This window comes from Myxine glutinosa, chromosome 8 (genome assembly GCF_964187855.1).
Source record: "Myxine glutinosa chromosome 8, kmMyxGlut1.1, whole genome shotgun sequence".
In the NCBI taxonomy this organism is placed as follows: Eukaryota; Metazoa; Chordata; class Myxini; order Myxiniformes; family Myxinidae; genus Myxine; species Myxine glutinosa.
The window spans coordinates 62,751,501-62,764,077 of record NC_136268.1 but is presented as its reverse complement, the minus strand read 5'-3'; the positions used below and the strand labels follow the sequence as shown (position 1 = coordinate 62,764,077).

At 41.3% G+C, this 12,577-nt stretch overlaps 1 protein-coding gene across 1 annotated transcript in view; it reads right to left on the bottom strand.

Moving 5' to 3' along the window:
- LOC137433128 (paired box protein Pax-5) overlaps positions 1–12,577 on the bottom strand; it is a 415,587-nt gene that overhangs the window by 54,900 nt on the left and 348,110 nt on the right. The window contains exon 9 of the mRNA XM_078783329.1: positions 5,415–5,519. Within this exon, the coding sequence (XP_078639455.1) occupies positions 5,415–5,519 (105 nt within the window). The remainder of the gene's footprint in view (positions 1–5,414; positions 5,520–12,577) is intronic.

The following is a 12,577-nucleotide window of genomic DNA, read 5'->3' as shown; positions in this document are numbered from 1 at the left end:
CAAACTTGGCATGCATATTCGCATACCCATGACAAACAAAAAAGTCAGGAATCATGATGTCATGCATCACATGGTTTTGGAGTTATGACGTTTTTAAGCATAACCTTAAAATGCTATCTTCTCCATAATTTGCGAAGATATCGAGTGGAAACTTTACAGAAATGTTCACCATGGGGAGAAGTTTCAATCATACTTGAGACGTTTTTATCAGTCACATGGTTTGGCTGCAATAAATAATTGAAGGGAAATCCTAAAAAGCTTCTAACTCTTGAACCACTGCATTGATCGACTTGAATTTTTAATGCAATGTAGCTCTCATCAAGCGGAACAAGTGTGTAAAATTTCAATACGATTGGTTGTACGGTCTTGAAGCTATAAGTCTTTATTGTTGAAAGAAGAAGAAATGCACCATTTTGTCCTACCAGGCCATGTCACTCAGTGAATGAATGAATGAATGAAATGAATGAATGAATGATAGTTTTAAGGCCATTTTCCCCCGCTAGAGCGGGGGTTAGCCTTGCGGGCCCCATGACAATCATGGTTCCCTGTTTGAGGCAATGTTTTTTTCAGTGTTCAGTTTTAGTTCAGTGCTGTTGCCATTTTAAGTTTTAATTTCCTTTAAAAACCATTTTCTCTGCAATAATTGGATCGATTGAGATCAAATTTTCACCATAGGAGGGACTCGATCTGTAGAATATTTTTATGGTAATTATGACGTCACAGGACATTTTTAAGCATGAACCTTTAAAACCTAGCTCCTCCCTCATTTTTGATCCAATCGAGGGGAAACTTCACAGATCTCTTCAGAATGTCAGTCTACTAAAATGTCCTTTTGGAATTTGCGATAGGTCACGTGGTTTGGCAGATATCATTAATTAAACGAATTTTTTTTTTTTAATGGATATCTCTTGAATCGCTTTATTGATCGCCGCGAAACTTCAAAGTATAGTAGAAGTCATGAAGAGTAACAAGTGTGCAAAATTTCAAGATGATTGGATGTACAGTCTGGAAGCTTGAAGTTGTTATTGCGTGAAGAAGAAGAGGCTTCGATTGTGCGGATTTAATTATTTATCACATGTACAGACTGAAGGCATCGTAGGACACGATCTCTCGCGGTCATTTTAACCTCAAATAAAATTCTAATTTAAGATTTGTCAATAGCTGAGCTATATTAACAAACGAATAAAACAGATTTGGTCAAATTCTGACTTTTTTAAACTCGATCACATTTGACACAGTTGGGAGAGCTGAGGAAGAAGAAACCTCGCATTGGCTTCTCAGACTAAATAAATAATTCTGGCTCTGCAATTTTCAGGTTTATTTTCTTTAAAAATCGCTTTTTCTGCAATCATTGCATGGATTGACATGAAATTTTCACCATAGGTGCGTCTGGGCATGAATAATCTTTTGAGGGTAATTATGATGTCACAGGTCACGTGGTACGGCCGCCATCTTGGAAAAACCGAAATTTTTTACATCTCTCTCTATCTCCAAAAGCGATGAGTAGAAAATATTGAGACATATCTCATTGCAAAGAACTATCCATGGAGAATAAGCCTTGTGAATTATGTCATATGTGCCTCCATTATGACATCATAATTCAACAAGTACAAAACTTCATCCGATCAGGATGAAATTTTTGGAGCATCATCTCGTGATAAATTGATGGTGAAAAAAAATAATAATGTGAAAGCGGGGTTGTTGTAAAGTGTGGGGATTTGTGTGTGTGTGCGTGTGTGTGTGTGTGTATGTGTGTGTGTGTGTGTGTATGTGGGGGGTGGGGGGGGGGGTTGGAGCGGGGGGGGGAATGGTGATGTGTATGTGTGTATGTGGGGGGGGGGGGGGGCGGGAGCGGGGGGGAATGGTGATGTGTGTGTGTGTGTGTATGTGGGGGGGGGGGGGGGGGGATGTGTGCATGTGTTTGTGTGGGGGTGTGTGTGTGGGGGTTTTGTGTGCGTGTGTGTGTGTGGGGGGGGGGGGGGGGGGGGAGGTTTGGGGATGTGTGTGTGTGTATGCATGTGGGGATGTGTGTGTGTGTGGATGTGCGTGTGTGTGGATGTGTGTGTGTGGGTGTTGGGGGGGGGGGGGGATATGTGTGTGTGTGGGGGGGGGTTGGGGTGTGCGTGTGGTGGGGGGGGGGGGGGGTGTGTGTGTGTGTGTGTTTGTGTGGAGGGTTGTGCGTGTGTATGTGTGGAGGGGTGTGTGTGTGTGTGTGTGTGTGTGTGTGTATATATGTGTGGAGGGGTGTGTGTGTGGAGGGGGGATGTGTGTGTACTGGGGGGAGGATGTGCGTTTGTGTGGATATGTGTGTGCGTGTGGGGGTGGGGGTGTTTGTGTGTGGGTGTGTGTGGGGGTAGGGAGGATGTGTGTGTGTGTGTGTGTGTGTGTGTGTGTGTGTGTGTGTGTGTGTGTGTGTGTTGGGGGTGGGGGTATGTGTGCGTGTGTTTGTGTGGGGGTGTGTGGGTGGGGGTAGGGAGGATGTGTGTGTGTGTGTGTGTGTGTGTGTGTGTGTGTCTGTATGTGTGGAGGGGTTTGTGTGTGGAGGGTGTGTGTGTGTGTGTGTGTGTGTGTGTGTGTGTGTATGTGTGTGTGTGTGTGTGGGAGGGGGGGATGTGTGTGTGTGTGAAGGGGGGGATGTGTGTGTGTGTGAAGGGGGGGGGGGGATGTGTGTGTGTGTGTATGTGTGTGTGAAGGGGGGATGTGTGTGTGTGTGGGGTGGTGTGTGTGTATGGGGTGCTGTGTGTGGGATGTGTGTGTGTGGGGATGTGTGTGTGTGGGGATGTGTGTGTGTGTGTGGATGTGTGTGTGTGGGGGCATGTGTGTGGGGGCATGTGTGTGGGGGGATGTGTGTGTGGGGATGTGTGTGAGTGTGTGTGTATTGGAGGGAGGATGTGCGTTTGTGTGGATATGTGTGTGCGTGTGGGGGGGGGGGGGTGTTTGTGTTTGGGTGTGTGTGTGGGTGGGGGTCGGGAAGGTGTGTGTGTTTGTGTGTGTGTGTGTGTGTGTGTGTGTGTGTGTATCGGGGTTGTATCCAAGGGGGTTGTGTCAAAGCATGTCCAATGAAAGTGGGGTTATATGAAAGCGGGTAGGTGGAGCAAACCGGTCATCACTGCCAACAGTGTTAAAGTGGCAGTTCTAGTTATTTTTAAAACGACCATTTGAATTAAAGTCGTTCCAATAATTTTTTGGGATTTTTAATTCATGAGATATTGCAACAGTCTTTAATTTTAATGCATTCGATAGTGCAGTTTTAGTTATGTAAGCAATAATATTACAGGCTATAACTGCTCAACCTCCAGTGTAACTAGCTTTTATTTTGTATGCAAGGTCGACGCTCATGGAGGAGCGAGAACACAGAAGGGATCAGGATGCAACAGAACAAAAAGAACAGTAGAAAGAGAGGGGAAACATCAACAGCAAAATTGAGGGACAAAATAGAGAGAGACTTAGACAAAAATCAGGGATGTGGGGAAGACTGAGGGCTAAGGGAGGATGCATGGGGTGGACAAGATGGAGCAAACGCTAAGGAACCAAAAATTGGAAAGTTGGAAGGCGCTTGTGCTTACAATGAAGTTTCCACAAACGGAGTTGAGTTAGTTGTCTTCAGAATAGTACCAACAGGCCTTGGAGGGATGCCTTGCGATCCCCCAGGATGTGATGTGTGTTGACTGTGCACAGGTTTTTTTCGTCCTTTTCTCAATAAATCATTCTATGATGTGAGCAGGTACCTTCTTGCTCTGTCGCTGCACCTCCAGTATGTCACAAGACCTCCAGCATTTCAAAGGACATTATATTTCCTTTTACAAATGCCACTGAAGAGCTGTACACTGCATTCCCTCATATTTGTTCTTTATTCTATAATGCTGGAGTGTAGAGTCTCGCAATGTAAAACATTCTTTGCACCAAATTTCTCTGCAAGAATTATTTTGCTGTATGGTTTTTTTGCAATTTTTAATGAGAAATTAATTTTGAAGACGATTTGCCTTAGCAGGTGTCTATTGTGAACAATAGCTTCTTCCTTCCCGTTTCCAGTGAGGGTAGTTCGTGTATTGGTGTTGGCAGAAAACCAAAGAAACATCCGAAGAAGAAACCTGTAAATCCAGTCCACCTTACCATGTATTAGCCCAGGACGATTTTTACTAACCAGTACAATGTAGCGCAGTACCTAAGCGCCTTGCTGTTATTGCTGACTTGCAAAAACACAGTATTCTCTTCATCTTGTATCACCTTTGCTTTGCTGAACCCTTTTTTTAAATTTACGATTTTATTTTGCAATGACATCATTGTCTCTGTTCTCATCTCAAGTGTTGCATTCCTATTTCTATTTATGCCATTTTAGACTGGCAATAGGGCTGGCAGGATGACCTAGAGGTACGCACACTCGCCTCTAAGCTGTCTGGCCTGGGTTTAAATCCTGACCCAGCTATAAGCTGTCATCCAGGTGCTTCACAGGTAGGGTGATTCATCAATGTGTGTGCCATCCCTGGGATGGACGTTACATGGGCATCACGTCTGCCGGCATTAGTTGATGGATGTTGAAGACCCCACGGTGTCCTTTGCGAAGAGTAGGCGAGCCAGCCTGCCACCATGGCCAAATTGCAAATTCCTGCCCAAACTACTGCTGGGAAGGCAATGGCAAACCACCCCGTACAACCCTTGCCAAGAAACTGCTTCGGCAGTATTAACGCTCTGTAAAGATTATGGTACACCAGAGAGAGAGAGAGAGAGAGAGAGACAGACAGACAGACAGACAGACAGACAGAGACTTGCAATGTGATTAAAAATTTTCACTCAACTTTTTCAGGACAATATTACATAACAGCAAAATAAAGGCAAATAGCAAAAACAATGGCATGTTATATGCAAAACACACCAATTGGTGGAAGTTGCAAAATAATATAATGTTATTAGCTTCGATAAAACCAGTGCAAAATCTTAATTAAAGCGGGTCATTGTGGGGTCAAAACCAGCCTTTTGTGAGTTTTGATTTATGTTAGTAATTAACTTCCTTTCTGGACAACAATGAGGAAGTATCAAACATAACCAGGCCCAAGCGAGCTACTGAAGGTAATGTGTAGCAAAAAAAGTGCTTGAATTGTTTTAACCAGTCGAATGGATAAGACTGATGTTAAAATGGTTTCATTGGTGTTTTATTGCTACATTATCCAGTAAATGCTTGCAACCAAAGAGTAAACATTGTTTATTGCAATGTCTACGACATTGCAACGAAATAGTGAACAATACACTGCAGTGGAGTGGCAAGAAGTTTCAGAAAGATTCAAAGTCTCTCTGTTTTATATTTGGCTTCAAAAGATGAATACTGCTAAGGCAAAGGAGAAAACACAAACTGCTTGCGAAATCATTCCCGCAGCTGCCGCTGTCATGCTATTGCTAGGTATTAAAAAAAGACCTACCTGGTACCATGCTTGCAATACCAGAGGATGAGTAGCTTCCTTGGCCAGTAGGTGGGACATGTGGAGGGTAGCCGGGTAGAGTAGTGTTGTTGCCCAGTTCTCGACCTAACAAAGCAGAAGTATCTTGTCAGCTCAAGTAGTTGGAGATTATTGTGCCATATCTATAATATCAATGAGAAATTTCCTTTTCATTTTATGTATTAATCAATACTTTATTTGACTGGCAGCAAAGTTCAAGCACACCAGGGATATATATATATATATATATAATGCAAAATGAGGATGACGGTTAACAATGGTGATGTTTTGAAAGAAACAAGGGAGTGATTGTGAGTGATAAAGAAAGGTTGAACAAACGACACTACATGACCAAAAATATGTGGACACCTGAACATCACACATCATATTCCAAAATCATGGGCATTAGTATGGAGTTGGTCTCCCCTTTGCTGCTATAACAGCCTCCACTCTTCTGGGAAGGCTTTCCACTAGATGTTGGAACATTGCTGCGGGGATTTGCTTCCATTCAGCCAGAAGAGCATTTGTGAGGTCGGGCACTGATGTTGGGCGATTAGGCCTGGTTCGCAGTTGGCTTTGCAATTCATCCCAAAGGTGTTCGATGGGGTTGAGGTCAGGGCTCTGTGCAGGCCAGTCAAGTTCTTCCACACCGATCTCGACAAACCAGTTCTGTATGGACCTCGATTTGTGCATAGGGGCATTGCCATGCTGAAACAGGAAAGGGCCTTCCCCAAACTGTTGCCACAAATTTGGAAGCACACAATCGTCTAGAATGTCATTGTATGCTGTAGCGTTAAGATTTCCCTTCACTAGAACTAAGTGGCCTAGCCCGAACCATCAAAAACAGCCCCAGACCATTATCCCTCATCTACCAAACTTTACAGTTGGCACGATGCATTCAGGCAGGTAGCGTTCTCCTGGCATCCGCCAAACCCAGATTCATCTGTCGGACTGCCAGATGGTGAAGCGTGATTCATCACTCCAGAGAACGCGTTTCCGCTACTCCAGAGTCCAATGGCGGTGAGCTTTACACCACTCCGGCCGATGTTTGGCATTGCGCATGGTGATCTTAGGCTTGTGTGTGGCTGCTCAGCCATGGAAACCCATTTCATGAAGCTCCTGCTGAACAGTTGTTGTGCTGACGTTGCTTCCAGAGGCAGTTTGGAACTCGGTAGTGAGTGTTGCAACCGAGGACCGATGATCTTTACGCGCTTCAGTACTCGGTGGTCCCGTCCTGTGAGCTTGTGTGGCCTACCACTTCACGGCTGAGCTGTTGTTGCTCCTAGACATTTACACTTCACAATAACAGCACTTACAGTTGACCAGGGCAGCTCCAGCAGGGCAGAAATTTGACGAACTGACTTGTTGGAAAGGTGACATCCTATGACGGTGCCACGTTGAAAGTCACTGAGCTCTTCAGTATGGCCCATTCTACTGCCAATGTTTGTCTATGGAGATTGCACGGCTGTGTGCTTGATTATATATACCTGTTCAGCAATGGGTGCGGCGGAAATAGCCGAATACACTAATTCGAAGGGGTGTCCGCATACTTTTAGTCATGTAGTGTATCTTTCTTCATTTTAAATACTAAACAAGGCACCACAATGTTGCTGATATTTGTTTACTAACAGTGGTTTCTTCATTAATTATTGTTTTCATCTGATGCAGAATTTCCAAGCAGTGCAGATAACTTTCCAGGGATATGAGAAAATTTAAATGAGCTTCAAACACAAGCCTAATGACAACCTCGCAAGGCCGAGCCAACTTGTCAGTCAGAAAAGAAGGCCTTGAAACAGTTGCAATGCTGAAGTTGTTTAGCTGGGCTCTAATTTCCGGTGCTGTAAGACGTCTGTTGTGCAGACTGGTGACTGATTACTTTTCCTGCGATTCTGTTGTGATTATTGATCGACCAGATCATTTTCTATCCACATTTTTACCAGTTTCGTTATGTCGTTTAATGGCACAAGCAACTGCATTTACTGACACTTATAAAAAATTTTTTGCAATTTGTCTCAAGGATTGGCGTTCTTTTCTCAAAGTTACAATTGTCCGTCTTTTTTATGGCCTTAGCTGAGCTTTGGTACCCATGTTCATGCAATGTGAAACACAAAACACTCATTGGATTGTATGGCTGGCCTTTCTGGAAGCAGTTTTTGCAACGCCTGGCAATAATAGACATTGCACGTGATGAAAAAAAATTAAGCACAAACATTCATTCCACACAGAGCAGAGTATTTGTAAACAGTTTTTTCTCCTGAGATGAAACGTTAATAACATTAACTTCGCGTTTCAGTTTGGATTTAGTACCGGTATTGCACTTTTTGACCTATTTCCCAAAATTGCTTTAAACCACGTTTCGCACAAGAAAGATGCATGAAAACACAATATATTATGTGTAGATAAGTAGATATATCTTTGGTAAGAGTTTTGTTCACATCTTATGTTCATTTTGCACATTAAACAGTAAAATATCAAAAAATGTTGGGTGTACCTAAACTTTTGACTGGTAGCATATATATATATATATATATATATATATATATATATATATATATATATATATATATATATATATATATATATATATATATATATATATATATATATATATATATTACATATATATATATATATATATATATATATATATATATATATATATGTATGTATATATATATATATATATATATATATATATATATATATATATATATATATATATATATACACATATACATATAGGGTGGGTCAAAAGTAGCGCCCGATTTCTGTTTATATATATATATATATATATATATATATTTCTGTCAGTTGATTGTTTGTTTGACATTTGTATTACAGTGTGCAAGAAGGTAGAAATAAATGAATGACATGTTTATCTCACCATTTATTCGGGGGAAAATTATTACGGAAGTGTACCAAGCTGCTTTACTTGCAATTTTCAAAGTGCCCTCCCTTGGGCACTACTTTTCTTTCTTTGGGGGCTCATGAAAGACCTTGTTTATCGTGAAAAGCCTCGTACCATTCAGGAATTGAAAGCTTGAATTGAATTCAGGAATTGAAGGATTCAGGATTATATATATATATATATATTCCTCCACATATAATGCAGTATTGATATGTATAGTAACAAGGAGATTAAAATTGAAAAGAAAGCCAAAAGGTCACGCTTAACTTATTCGAAGCAAAGCCAAAAGTGAATACGAGGCACATCTCGTAGTTGGAGGTATATTTTCTTTTTAGTGGCTGTAAATGTTAAGTGCTTGAGATGAAGAAAAATGTTTGTTATATGTACATGGTTTAAACCATTCCAGGTGTTTATTCCTTAATGTAATTGTTGTACTCAAAATCGGTCTTTTTGTACGTAAAGGTAATGATGAAGATTTAGCCCCATTGCCTGTGGCAGAGACTAGACATTATGCTTTCGAAGAAGACTGAATTTTTGATGAACAATCTGTACATTTTTTATGTTTATTTGACAATTAACAGGTTTATACATCATCAAGTTGTATTATAAATATACAGTATTCAATGAAAATACTACAAATTAGGTACAAACCCACCTACTAATTATTTGCATTTGGAAGTCCAACCATCATTCGGATGCTTTCTTGCTCACAAACTGAGGTTATTTTTATTTCGACATGGATTACTGTCAATAGTGCTTCAACTGTTTACAGGTTGCAGATCACTGTTCACATCATGTAATAATATTAAAGTACACTTTGATTCATCATTCACGTTTTATCCTATTTTGATTACCACTCGTGCAATGTGAAAAGCACGGTGAAGCAATTGTTTAACTTTGTCTCTCTGTCTGTCTGTCTGCCTAGATCAGTTTATGATCCAGGAGCAACTTAATTTTAATGAATGTTATATTTTGAACACTATACATCACAAATCGGAACATGAATTGGAACACAAACCCGCAGTTTAGCAGTACTTTGGCACTGAATTTGGCAAATTGCATGGAATCTTGTCCGATCGCATATGCGCAGAGAGGAGTAAGTTGTTTTTTTTTTTTTGCCTATTTTAGCCTAATTTTTTAAATTTTGTTTCACTGCCTGTTTGGCATTGAAACAAAATTGAAAATTATTTCAAACGGGAGACTTACTATTTTTAGGGACATCATAAAGGACACAAACAACAGGCACAAAGAACTAATGCAAAGTGTTAAATGAGGTGGTGCCTCCTCGGCCTAGGCCCCAGTATGGGATCTCACGTGATGTGAATTGTATTCCCACGGGCTTGAAAACGTGCAATAATTTTTTTCAACATTGTACATTTAGTTATTAGCGCTGTTATTTGTTGGTGTATCCTATCGTAAACAAACGAATGTATTTCAGTAAATTGCAGCATTTTGTATTCAATAGCTTTATTTCATATGTAAAAAAATATTTAAAAGTTGAACCCACTTTCAGTTTTTTATGCCTCCCCATTTTTCGTGGTCACTGTTGTGGCAATCCGAGGCCGGTAGTTTATGCAGATCCTCAAAATGCCATTGGGTTGTTTTATTTTCCACAACAGCCATCTCGCAAACCAACTGGGTCGGCTCCTCCACAGGAAACAAGATGCCCTTTGCCACTAGGCAGTCCACCTCCTGTTTAACATCCTTTCTGAGTGCTTGTGGTTGTTCCCTGCAGGGCAGTACCTCTGGTGGTACACTTGGGTCAAGCTTGAAGTGCAAGTCTCCAAGGACACCCAATACTGTTTTACTCGAGCTTCCACAAATGTTCTACGTGTGCCTGCTATCGATCTGTGCAATGAATTAATTCTGATGGTTCTGAACAAGCCAATCTCAGTAAGAGTTTCAAAGCTCAATAGATAACTCAAATCATTGCTCACAACGATGAACTTGACATTATGGCTTCCCCGAGTCTTGATATTTATCACTTTCAACAGGGCTTATCCAACTTGTATTATTCTGATAAAATTCCACATGGTTAGCTGAATGTTGGTTTGCCTGATCCAGATACTGTGCCCAAGTCATAATGCTGTGGTATTTACAGTGGTTTCAGTATCCAATTGGAAATGCACCTCCTGTCTGTAGACCTTTGAGATGTTGCTAACCATAGCCACCCAGTGTGTATCATCAGATCTGTAATTGGCAGGAACCTTATCAGACCACATACTTACACTGTAAATTTCATTTTTGTATTTTGTGCTGCAAACAGTTTCTCCCACCATAGTTGTTGTACCTCCTCCCTTCACTCCCACTTCTCGCTCCATGTGGGCAGCACATTTTTCTTTAGCCCTCACATGAATTCACCTAGAGAAACCACTCTCTTTTTCTTTCTCTTTCTTTTTCTTTCTTCTTTTTCTTTCTCTTTTTCTTCACCTAGAGAAACCACTCCAGCTTGTCTGATGAGTTTATTCGGCATGCTGATTTGCAGATTTATTCTGCTTTGGTGGTGGACGCTTTGTGGTAACCGTTTAATTTTTTTTTTTTTTTTTGTATACAGAGTCGAGGCTCGTGAAAGAGCTAACATTTATCAAACAAACAAATCAAACAAACAAAGTATATAAAAAGGGGAGCGGTCGACAAGATGGGGAGAGAAGGGGAGGAAGCACACAAACACAACATTTGAGAGCAGGGACATCCAGAGATGTTTAGGAGGGAGAGGGCCTGGGGGGAGGCAGGATAGGTATAAAACGCAAGGACACCAAGGACTTCCAGGAAAGAAGACAAAAGTCACCTAAAAAAAGTGGATTTGGGGTGAAATTAGCGGGGGTAGAAAAGATCAAGGTTTTGGATTGGGGAAGATAAGAGATGGTGGTGAACAGCCGTTTTAAAGACCTGGAGGGAGGAGTGGGATTGAAGAGAGTGAGGGAGTTTGTTCCAGAGGTGGGAGAAAAGAGGAATGAAGGAGGTGAGCAGAGAGTCTTGATTTTGGCAGTTTAACCATAAGAGGGTTGCAGGCAGATCTTGTGCGACCTGCAGGAATATTTGCGGGACAGAGCCCAGAGAGAGCTGGGGGAGCAAGGCCGGAGAGGAGTCGGAAGAAGACGGAAAGACCACCAACCTGCCTGCGGTGATTAAGTGAAAGGCCCTCGGAGATAGCCTCATCGCGGGAGATTCCAATGATTCTGAACGCTTTGGTTTCAACAGCGTGAAGACGAGCTAGGTGTGAGGCAGGAGCACCAGCCCAGAGGGGAGAGCAGTATTCCATTGAGCTGCGGATGAAAGCCTTGTATGTGGTGAGGAGCTCAGGTGTGCCAAGGAAGGACTTCGCACGACGGAGGATGCCCAGTCGGCGACTGGCTTTGCAGGCCAGCTTGGAAATGTGGTTTTCCCAGGAAAGATCATGGCAGATAGTGAGACCCAAAAGCTTGAGTGACAGAACTTCTTGGAGAGGATTATTCAGAAAGTAGATGGGAGGGTTGTTCAGTCGGACTTGCTGCCCCAGACTCATCTCTTTGGTACATTTATCTGTAAGCTCATGAGCATGCCATACGTCTATTGTTTTCTTTCAATGAAGATGGGTGTAATGCAGTGACGACTCATGGAGCTTGCTGACACAGAAAATACTTTTATTGCATGTCATTGAACATTTTAAAGCATAATTGCATTGCTCAGCTCATGCTTGGCATTTAATTACAAAAGTGTCAAAAGATTCATCAAACGGCACATTTCCGAAAAGATCAAGCTTGAGAACTTCATTTTGGCGAAGAATGGAATGTGCTTCAAAAAGCCACAACACCACCTGTGGATCATTTATATCTGCCTTTGTGACAAATTCAAATTGACCTTACACCTCAACTACCTGAGGAATATTGCAGTTAAGTATAATGGCCATCCAGTTCTTGGGTTTGATCTTGCTCCGCGAGCAGTCATATATATATATATATATATATATATATATATATATATATATATATATATATATATATATACACAAAGAATTAAGTTAAGCACCCCCCCCGTTTTTTTACAACCTCGCACATTACAAGTTTGTTGTCGTCAAAACAGTGTAATATACCCATGATATTGCTATATTTTCTGGAGAAGTGATATTATGGTCACATAAAAACATAACAATCATGCCGTTTTCAATATTTTATTCTGAATAATTTAAGGTGAAATTTTTTGGGAATTTTAGGCATATTTTCACCTCAATTTAAGTATGGAGCTATAGGTCCATCAC